Genomic DNA, 10,685 nt, shown 5'->3' on the forward strand with positions numbered 1-10,685 from the left:
AAAAAGTAGTTGGAGTTCGCCCAAAAACGGATAATATCTACACAGTATTAGACCAGACTGTTACACTATGTTGGTTCTTGAATGTACTGAAAATGTGGTGCTGGGGAATGAGGTCCAAGAAATGGAAGTTGAGCCAAAACGGACAATATGGTTGGAGGATTTGGCCCTCCAACCAGCCTAAAAATACATTTTAGTAAGGTAGATAAAGGATTTTTCCCAATATCAAAATCCATAACTAGTCTCTCAGTCCAGCCAGCAACCCCTTTAAAATTTTGATGCCCTGTAATTTTACCCTGCGTCTACCCCTGTTTATATCCATGTAGGTTATGCTGGTTTGCGGACAAACTAGATGGAAACTGATTGATCCGTAATGACTCAGTTCTGAAAAATGTGGCGCTAGGGCCGAATGATACCCGAGAAATGGAAGTTGAGCCAAACCGGACAATATCTACATGATGATATGATGATGAAGAAATGATTGAGACAAGTACAAGTACAAGAAACTGTAATAGAATTACAGTTTAATCTTTGTATAAAGATTATTAAAAAGATCAGGTGAAACTGTAAAATGATATGAATATAATATATAGTAGTAAACTAGAAAGAAACACATTCTCTAGCCATGTTTAATGTCGGAGAAAACTTCCAATGAGTCCAAAATCTTCCATGTCATTACTTGCTTATTAACAGCTGTTGCAGAACCCAAGATCTCACGACCTCTCCATAATTAAACTAATCAAACCCTTTAATTCATTTCTTTATTATTTATATACACCTACTCTCTCTTTAATCCTTCTATTTCTTTCCCAATATACCTTTTTCTCTCACTTTCACATACTTTCTTTCCTTTTCTACTCAGAGAAAATGGCAGAGAACTAATGGGCTAATCCCCAAAAAAAAGGAAGAAAATGGAGATGAAAATCTTGGTTTTCTTCTTCTGTTCTTGCATTGCTCTTTTCTCATTAACTTCAGCTGCAGTAAATGATCAAGTTTCTGCTCTCCTGCTGATCAAAACGAGAGTTTTAGATCCTTTAAACAGTCTGCAAGATTGGAATTTATCTAACAGTGATGCATACTGTAATTGGAGAGGTGTCTGGTGCAATTCGAAAGGGGCTGTTGAGAAGCTTGATCTCTCTCATATGAATCTGAGTGGTCAAGTTTCTGATGAGATTCACAAGCTAAAAAGTCTCACTTCTCTTAATTTGTGCTGCAATGGATTCACTTCTTTGTTGACGAATGCAATTACTAATCTTACTTCATTGAAGAGCATTGATGTGAGTCAGAACTTGTTTGATGGTAGATTTCCAACTGGTTTAGGAAAAGCAGCAGCTGGTTTAACTTTGCTGAATGCTTCAAGCAATAACTTCTCAGGATTTATTCCTGAGGATATTGGGGATGCGGTTTTTCTGGAGATACTTGATCTAAGAGGAAGCTTCTTTGAAGGGTCTATTCCGAAAAATTTCAGCAAGTTGAAGAAGTTGAAGTTTCTTGGTCTTTCTGGGAATAATCTCACCGGCGAAATACCTGAAGAACTCGGACAGCTTGAGTCCCTGGAGAGAATAATAATCGGATACAATGAGTTTGAAGGAGGAATACCTGCAGCATTTGGGAATCTGACCAATCTCAAGTATCTTGATTTGGCTGTTGGGAATCTTGGTGGTGAGATTCCTGCTGAACTTGGAAGGTTGAAATCACTTGAAACTGTTTTCTTGTATCAGAACAACTTCAAAGGCGAAATTCCTGATTCGATTGGTAATATGACTTCTTTGAGACTGCTTGATCTGTCTGATAACATGTTATCAGGTGAAATTCCGGATGCGATTTCTGAGCTGAAAAGTTTGCAGCTTTTGAATCTGATGTGCAACAGGCTTTCAGGTTCAGTTCCTGCTGGACTTGGAGGGTTGACACAACTGCAAGTGCTTGAGCTTTGGAACAATTCACTTTCAGGTCCATTGCCTGGTGATCTTGGTAAGAGTTCTGCATTGCAATGGTTGGATGTTTCATCTAATTCTTTCTCTGGTGAGATTCCGGCAAGCTTGTGCAATGGTGGCAATCTCACTAAGCTCATTCTCTTCAACAATGCATTCTCCGGTCCAATTCCTGTTAACTTATCGACATGTTTTTCGCTAGTTCGTGTTCGTATGCAGAACAATTTTCTCTCTGGACCTATGCCACTAGGACTAGGAAAGCTTCCAAAACTTCAAAGGTTAGAATTGGCTAATAATAGTCTCACTGGTCAAATTCCAAATGACCTTGCTTCTTCTTTATCTCTTTCTTTCATTGATCTCTCTGAAAACAACCTCGGATCCTCTCTTCCTTCAGCAATCCTTGCAATTCCGAATCTGCAATCTTTTATGGCCTCAAACAATAGCTTAGAAGGTGAAATTCCAGACCTGTTTCAGGACTGTCCTTCGCTGTCTGTGCTCGATCTCTCATCGAACCATTTATCCGGAACCATTCCAGCTAGTATTGCCTCTTGTGAGAAATTGGTCAATATGAATCTGAAGAACAACAACTTGACTGGAGAAATCCCAAAAGCGATTGCAATGATGCCTACATTGGCCATTCTTGATCTGGCAAACAATTCTTTAACCGGTGGGATACCTGAAAATTTTGGGGCCTCACCTGCCTTAGAAGTGTTCAATGTCTCATACAATAGGCTAGAAGGTCGAGTTCCTGCAAACGGTGTTCTAAGAACAATTAATCCAGGTGATCTGGCAGGCAATGCAGGCCTCTGCGGCAATGTCCTGCCTCCATGTGACTCGAATTCATTAACTGCGTCACAGCAGAAGGGCTTGCACAAAAGACGCATGGTTGCAGAATGGATCATTGGAATTTCATCAGTTTTAGCACTTGTAATTGGAGTTATTGGAGCTTGGATTCTCTATAAAAGATGGCGTACGAATGGAAGTTGCTTCGAAGAAAGTTTCGAGATGGGGAGCGGACAATGGCCTTGGAGACTAATGGCATTCCAGAGGCTCGGCTTCACTAGTTCTGATATTCTAGCATGTATAAAGGAACCGAACGTGATTGGCATGGGAGCAACCGGTACAGTTTATAAGGCTGAAATGTCACGGTTGAACACAGTTGTAGCGGTTAAGAAGCTTTGGAGATCAGGAACAGATATTGAAACAGACAGCAATGATTTCATAGGAGAAGTCAATGTCCTGGGGAAGCTGAGACACCGAAACATTGTTCGGTTATTAGGCTTTCTTCATAATGATTCCGATATGATGATAGTATATGAATATATGCACAATGGCAACCTTGGAGAAGCCTTGCACGGTAAACAAGATGGAAGGTTGCTGGTAGATTGGGTCTCGCGTTACAACATAGCAGTCGGAGTTGCTCAAGGCCTGGCTTACCTGCACCACGACTGTCACCCTTCAGTTATTCACCGCGACATCAAGTCGAATAACATACTGCTTGATGCAAATCTTGAGGCAAGGATTGCTGATTTCGGATTGGCTAGGATGATGATTCGGAAAAACGAGACAGTTTCCATGGTGGCTGGATCTTATGGGTACATTGCTCCAGGTAATTTCATGTCATAGTTTGTTTCCCCAACCCTTATTTGAATTCTGCTAATCAGGTCGTGATTGATGGTGTTTCCTTTCTATATTTTGCAGAATATGGATACACTTTGAAGGTAGATGAAAAGATTGACATTTACAGCTATGGAGTAGTTCTTCTGGAACTACTAACCGGAAGGAGACCACTAGATCCAGAGTTCGGAGAATCTATTGACATTGTCGAATGGATTCGAACAAAGATTAGAGACAGTAGACCTTTAGAAGAAGCACTAGACAGCAGTATAGGAAACTGCAAGCATGTTCAAGAAGAGATGCTCTTAGTCCTTAGAATAGCACTTCTTTGCACTGCTAAGCTCCCCAAGGACAGACCGTCCATGAGGGATGTAATAACAATGCTCTGTGAGGCGAAACCGCGCAGGAAAAGCAGTAGCAACAGCAGTGGACATGATAGTAACAAAGAGAAGCCAGTCTTTAACACATCACCGGTAAATGGCCTTGTGTAGGGGCATTTGAAACAAGTGCCCCCCAGCCATTAATTTGTTTATTTTTTCTTTTGTATGTAGTTTTTCAATGTTCTGTAATCAATCAGTTCATAATTGTTGTCCAGAAATTAATGAATATATGAAGATTTGAATTCTCCAAGCAAACAAGGCATTCATTCGAGAATAAGAACAATCAAACTATTCCATATTCGGTACAAGTGAAATCAGCAAAGCAAAAAAAAAAAAAATTATAATATTGAACTTGCAAATAAAGTCGAAAAAAGTTTCACAACAAAAACTTGCTTCAGCGGAGATTTACAAGATCGGTAAATGCCTAAATGGCACTATGGATGTGTATTCTACAGAAAGAGTAGCACGACAGTAAAACCTGTGGTGAGTATATTCAGAGGTAAAACAAGAATGAACAAATAGCATCATAGGATAATACAGCAACCAAAAGAACCAAGATAAAGCTGCAGAAAACTAGATATTAGTTTTCAAGAAGCGCTTTAATTATTGTCTCCTAATCTCTCCTTTGTATATCACTCTTCACTCTTCAAGCCATAGATTATCTTCTTCTTACTTTAAGTTAAAGGGAAAGTTTCTACATAGGCTTCCTTCTCTGTCTTCCATCCCTTTCTTGCAATCTTGGTGCTACAGAAAATTTCACTTAACGTAGTTAGATTGGTTATGCAGATTCATCTTTGATTAAAAATGTGGACTTCATGTTTGTTTACCAAGTCCAGTTGCCTCTGAAGTTCTCATGATTCTAAGCCGCTTCACAGATCCAAGAAACATCCTGAAACAAAATCCAAATTGAAAGGGAAAGGGAAAAATAAAATTAATGTCCAGATCAAGCTAAGAAACGCAAAGAACAAAAAAAGACTCGAGAAGTAAAATGAAGCATTAAGATATCAAGAGTTCATAAAAGAAAATTAGAAGCATGTAACTAAAACTTCATGCAACTCGCATTATGGGAATTCCTTTTATATCATAATAAGCAAATCAGGTTGGTGCTCCAATTCTGTTTGCTCGAACTAATATCGTTGGGTTTCCACATCAGGAATCATTTACAAAAAAATATATTTTTCGCCATGTGTTAAATTAAAAGATGCTTGTCAAATGAATGATACATACCCCCAAGGAACATCTCCAACAAGCATCCAATCCCCGTCCTTGTCTTCATAAGTGAGTACAAAATCGGATGATCCATCCAGTAACTTGGGACATCTTGTTATGTCTGCTGGTGCGCTTGATCCTAATTACATAAATACTACTATGATTAGACTAATAACATCAATGCTACCGCCATAAGCTGAGTTTATCAGCAGGCTACTGAATTCGGCCTCGATCACTTATAATAATGTATGTCTACTTAAGATGATGGATAAATATAAACTATTTTCTGGATTTTACATCAAGTTTGAGGTTTCCTAGCCAGAAGCCACATGTTGATGCAACATCCAATAAACTCAAACCGTGAAGTTTCAAATACATTTGATAACTTGATAAAAGAAGGATTGATGTGAAAATGGTACGAGAAAACTTACTTATTGCACTAATGGTTGGGGTGGGTCGGAGGAACATATCTTCCAAAGTTTGGGCTAACTTCTCATAGGAGCCATGGGCACTCAAATCAACCTTTCTTCCTATAGCAATTCCATCCATATTCACCTTGACAAAGAGTGAAGTCCTACCCTTGGAATTGTTATTCTTCATGTTGCTTCCATTGTTAGCATTCTCCACCAAGGTGTTATGGCTTTTATTTTTCCCAACTATTGAATTATATTCTTCAGTTGCCACTGACTTGGCCTGGTTAGCCATGCTGTTCATTCGGTACGCTCTTATTGGAGGCCAACCAACAACTTGACTGTTTCAAGGTTGATAAAGAAAATGAGTCGATAAAGCATGATGAGAACATAAGCAATAAAAACAGAGAATTATGCACAGCAAAAAAACAGAGGAGGCTGCTTTACCAAAAACGAGGGACCTGTTGTAAAAAGGTTCATAATCATGCCCTAAGGCCTTAGCTAGCTCATAAGGGGGAAAGTCAATTGTGGTGAGCTTACATATAAGTATTGCCATAATGGAGGAAACAATACGATAATCAAATGGCTTGGCAGTTTGAAGAGTAAAAATGTCAATTGCTACTACCATTTAATACACAAAACAGCCCAACAACTAATAGCTAATGGCATAGTCTACCATAAAGCATACATGCTTTCTTAGGTTTATGGATCCAATAATTCGGTTCGAGGTTGATCACGCACCATTTAAGTGGCCCCTCTCCAAATTAAGGTTTTTATGGGGACACCACGAGTCGAAATCGAGACCCAACATAAGTGACTAGAAGCTCTTATCCCTTCACTGGTAGGACATACATGTTTTATAGATCATGACACGAACAAATCAAGTACTATTATAACAATTAGGAAGAGCTCCAATTCAGTAATTTCTCATGCTAACAACTTATTAAAACTATTTAAGCTAACCTGGAATAATTCCATAACCAAGCATCATTATCGCAAAAGAATTACTTAGACACCTCAGGATACAGAAATGTTCAATCTCCCTGTGCCACTCCCATTTAGAGAAATGGAACCTAAACCCAGGGAATCTTACACATAAGTATTCATAAGAATCATTAATACTTAGTAATCACTTCAATTTGAGTCCATATCTTTTCATTTGACCTATTTTAACAGTTGATGAAGCCTATTACGTGGATTTCAATGTCTAAAGAATTAAGTAGAACAGAGTGACAATTAGTAATTCATCATATTTTTGGGAGTTTATAGTAATTCATTAGAGGGCGAGCCTTGGCGCAACGGTAAAACGTTGTTGCCGTGTGACCTGAGGTCACGGGTTCGAGTCTTAGGAGCGGCCTCTTGCCAATTAAATTGGCAAGGGAAGGCTTGCCCCCAATACACCCTTGTGGTGGGACCCCTCCCCGGACCCTCGCTCAGCGGGGACGCGTAATGCGACCGGGCCGCCCCTTTTTTATAGTAATTCATTCAATTCACATCATTCCTTTTATTTTAAGTGTTATTTTGAAACAAGTCAGATCCATGCACTTTGAAGATTAAATAAAATTTTGTTTAAGCAAAGATTTCTAATTATGGATCTCCTTAAATTGTCAATTTAAATATATATAAAAGGAGATCCCATGAAGTTATATTTGCTAACATTATCTATAGTAAGACATCTTGTTATACTAATGACAAGTAAAACAGATTACTAATGAAGAAACAAAATTAAAGCGTTCATGTCCACCGATGATACCATATTTATTTATATAGATTTGACCATGAGGGCCAGTAGTAGTTGAGGGGGGAGCCTTTCATCAAGGTTTTGCTAGAGATGGTAGATTTGAGTTACCTTGAGGCCCTCTTGTGCAAGGAAAGAGGAGGAAAACCACAAATATAGATGTTAAAATGATGAGACCAGATAAGAATAGGAGTATCTAAAGAAAGTTTGGTGTAAAACCACATGTATCCTAATGAGATAATCTTGATCGAGGTTTAGTCACATTTAAGGCTTCTCACCCCTCCCTATCGAACCTGAAAGTTGCCAACCGAGCTACAATCTATAGGTTATCTAAAGAAAGTTTAAACAGGGAAATGTTTGCTCATACTAACATTTATTTTAAAACCTTGAGCTGAAGCTAAGAACCTTATCATAAATTTCCAAGATGTAACTGCTTTTCACTACTTAATTCCAAATAAGGATAATTCCTTGAGGGGAAAAGTTCTCTATTCGCTGATCACTCATCACCCAAGTTAGAAAATCATGAAAGCAAACAAGAACATTCAAAAAAAGAATAACCATACAATTAAACACCTTAAGCACAGAAGTGAAAATAGAAATATGAAATTGGGGCTGTATATATTTAAAATTTAGAGAGAATTGAGGAAGAAATGAATAATACCTGGAAGCACCGTTAGGGGCGGAGACAGAATCAGCACTTCTCTTAGTACCAGAAGTTCCATTACTTCTGCTCAAAGTGGAAGAAGCAGAAGAAGTTGAAGAAGAAGGAGCAGAAATAACAGAAGGCAAATCCTTAGCAGTCAAAAACCTAGCAAATTGGCCTTTGATCGATTGTTGTTGGGCCTTAAAACCACAACCAAGAGTCAATCCAAGACCCAATTCGAGCTCAGAATCATCTGGGCTAGAAGAATCCTCCGACGACATAGCAGCGTTATCCTCCCTGGACAACGTGGACATGGAACCGCCACCACCAAAAACACCTTGCATTCAAATTCAAGAGCAGAACAAAAATATATATGAAAATAAAGGATAAGCTAGAAACTTTTGAGAGAAGATAAGAAGAAGAAGAGGAGATTGAAGTGGGTTTGATTAGGCAGAATTAGGGAAGAGAAGTAGTAAATGGGAAAGGTAAGGTTTGGTGTGGTGGTGGAGGAAGAAGAAGAAGAGGAGAAGGAAGAGGAAGTAAAGATTGATGGGTGGAAATGGGGTCCACCTGTCTGGTTTAATACGCCCACGTTTTATCTATTCCTTCTTTTTGCCTGCTCTGCTGCTGATATTTTCAATATCTCGTCGATTTTATTTAGGCTTTTTATTCTTTTATTCTTTTATTTTTAATAGACCAAACTTCTTTGTGTTTTTTATTTATTTATTGAAATTTTCAAGTTACTATGAAAGGAAAGTTTTGTTTTGTTTTCTACCCAATCTTTTTTTTTTTTTTGTTACCACAATCTTAAATTCTTAAATCCGGCTGCCTTTTGAAAATTGTGGAATTAAAATTGAGTTGGTCAAAATTTACCAATATCCTGTTGAAAAAAATAATTCAATTTAAATTTCATATTGTTATGAATTGAAATACATAATTCAACAATAAATATTTTTTAATATAAGTATTATATTTGAATTGTTTCTCAATTTTTAATTGTAATTTTTATATTCGTTTATTTTTGGTGCAATATATTTTTTATAATTTTAAAGTGGTACAACTAATTTTGTGAGGCAATATTCCTATAACTAAAATGATTTTTATGGTGCTTGATATAAGACATTAATGGTCAGGTAAAACTATTGACATACGATCTCACTATGATGTCTAAGTTAACATAGTAGGAGATGCACTATTTTTTTTTTTTTTAAGGAAAAACTCGATATATTAATAACAGAAAGAAGCATCCCGAATTAGAATGCTTTGAATAAATACAGGACTAGTCCAATGAATTAAAGAATTAGCATAGGAACGAGCATTTCGTGCCATGGCGTGAGCTGTCTCGTTCGCTAACCTTGCAACAAAATTCACCTTAAAATTTGGGTGATCATGAATAAAGTCTCTAATGTCTTGAAGAATTTGCCCAAACTCAGTAAGATCACGATGTTGAGCTCGGATTGAATCTAGCACAACCTTTGCATCACTTTCAAACATAACTGAGTTATAACCTAAAGATAGAACCCAACCCATACTTTCCTTAAGTGCCATTGCTTCCGCCATTTTGACTGATACCACACCCGACTGATGTGTGCTATAGCCTTGGATGAAACTACCCATACAGTCGTGCAAAACTGCTCCTGCACCGATAGCTCCCTCGTCATTGAACATTGCGGCGTCAACATTGCACTTTAGATAATTACAAGGTGGCGGACACCATTTGGGTCTTTGAATTAATCTGTCGGTTTCAGTTCCGGGCCTGACCTCGATGTTCCTCTGCATACTGAAGGTTCCGTTGAACACATAACTGTTTTGCCTGATCTGCTGTACGGCGGAGTCTCTTGAATTCGCGGCCTGACTGGCCTGCTGTGCGCCGGTTATGCCTGGATCTGCATCGTGTCCGATCTGCATCGTGTCCGATCTGCAATTTGTTATGCCGCTATCAACTTCAGGGAAACCATAAGTTGGTACACGCCCATCATTCCGACCCTGATGATAAGCCGCCAGAATATGGCTGACTGCTCCCGCGGCCGAGGTTCCAACATGTCCGCCATCATCTTCTGGAGCTGCAAACGCAACACTATTTTGGCGTCAGGAGATGCACTATTAAGCAATTGAAAGTAATTCTAAAGAATGTATATATGTGCTTTGATTGTGGGATTTCTAGGCGTATGATGTCATTGTCCTTAGACTCTTTTAAAGACAGTTGGAACGTAATTTAGGTGAATCTGGCGGGACGTTATCTGAGTTGGACTCGGAGACTCTCCCATTGGTTCACGTGTTTAAGGAAGGGCAATATTCTTATTTAGTTGAATCTGGCCGCTCTTATTGCTCCAGACGTTCATGATAGCTTGGAATATGGACATGTGTACTGATGTTATTTCGCATGTTATCATATGCCTCCCTTTGACTGCTGAAGCTCTTTAGGCCTTCGTCCTTTAGAGGCTTGCGATTTTGTTTGGGGAAATGAGAGAGATGTTGCACGGCGTGTGATCCATGGATTTTCAGAGTGGATTATTATATGGGATGATGTCGCTGAAAAAAAGTAGGCATGCATTCTCCTTTTTAGTAAGCATCATTATGGTCGTTTTTTACTCTAATCGGAGCTCGACACATGTACATGGAGTGTTTCAGTCTACAATGGAGTAAACGGAGAGACTTGTGATTCCTAATATGTGCTGACACTAACACTTATTTCATTGATGGAAACTTTTCACCTGCACTTCAATGAAGTGCGTGTAAATAGGATTTTGTGGTTGATGG

At 38.5% G+C, this 10,685-nt stretch overlaps 2 protein-coding genes across 2 annotated transcripts; one reads left to right on the top strand and one right to left on the bottom strand.

Annotated features, from left to right (window-relative positions):
* Window positions 1–626: 626 nt before the first annotated feature.
* On the top strand, window positions 627–4,180 carry LOC136229010 (MDIS1-interacting receptor like kinase 1). Its single transcript, XM_066017549.1, has 2 exons — window positions 627–3,537; window positions 3,630–4,180. The coding sequence occupies exons 1-2, from the start codon at window positions 909–911 to the stop codon at window positions 4,034–4,036; spliced, it is 3,036 nt and encodes a 1,011-aa protein (XP_065873621.1). The 5' UTR covers window positions 627–908; the 3' UTR covers window positions 4,037–4,180.
* A 74-nt stretch (window positions 4,181–4,254) lies between these two features.
* On the bottom strand, window positions 4,255–8,460 carry LOC136229011 (auxin-responsive protein IAA11). The gene is made up of 5 exons (XM_066017550.1): window positions 7,944–8,460; window positions 5,566–5,885; window positions 5,153–5,273; window positions 4,753–4,814; window positions 4,255–4,669 (listed from the first exon to the last, which is right to left on the bottom strand). Exons 1-5 carry the CDS (start codon window positions 8,267–8,269, stop codon window positions 4,620–4,622), a joined length of 879 nt encoding a protein of 292 aa, XP_065873622.1. The 5' UTR covers window positions 8,270–8,460; the 3' UTR covers window positions 4,255–4,619.
* Between the last annotated feature and the right edge of the window lie 2,225 nt (window positions 8,461–10,685).

Source organism: Euphorbia lathyris, chromosome 5, assembly GCF_963576675.1.
Source record: "Euphorbia lathyris chromosome 5, ddEupLath1.1, whole genome shotgun sequence".
NCBI classification, from domain to species: Eukaryota; Viridiplantae; Streptophyta; class Magnoliopsida; order Malpighiales; family Euphorbiaceae; genus Euphorbia; species Euphorbia lathyris.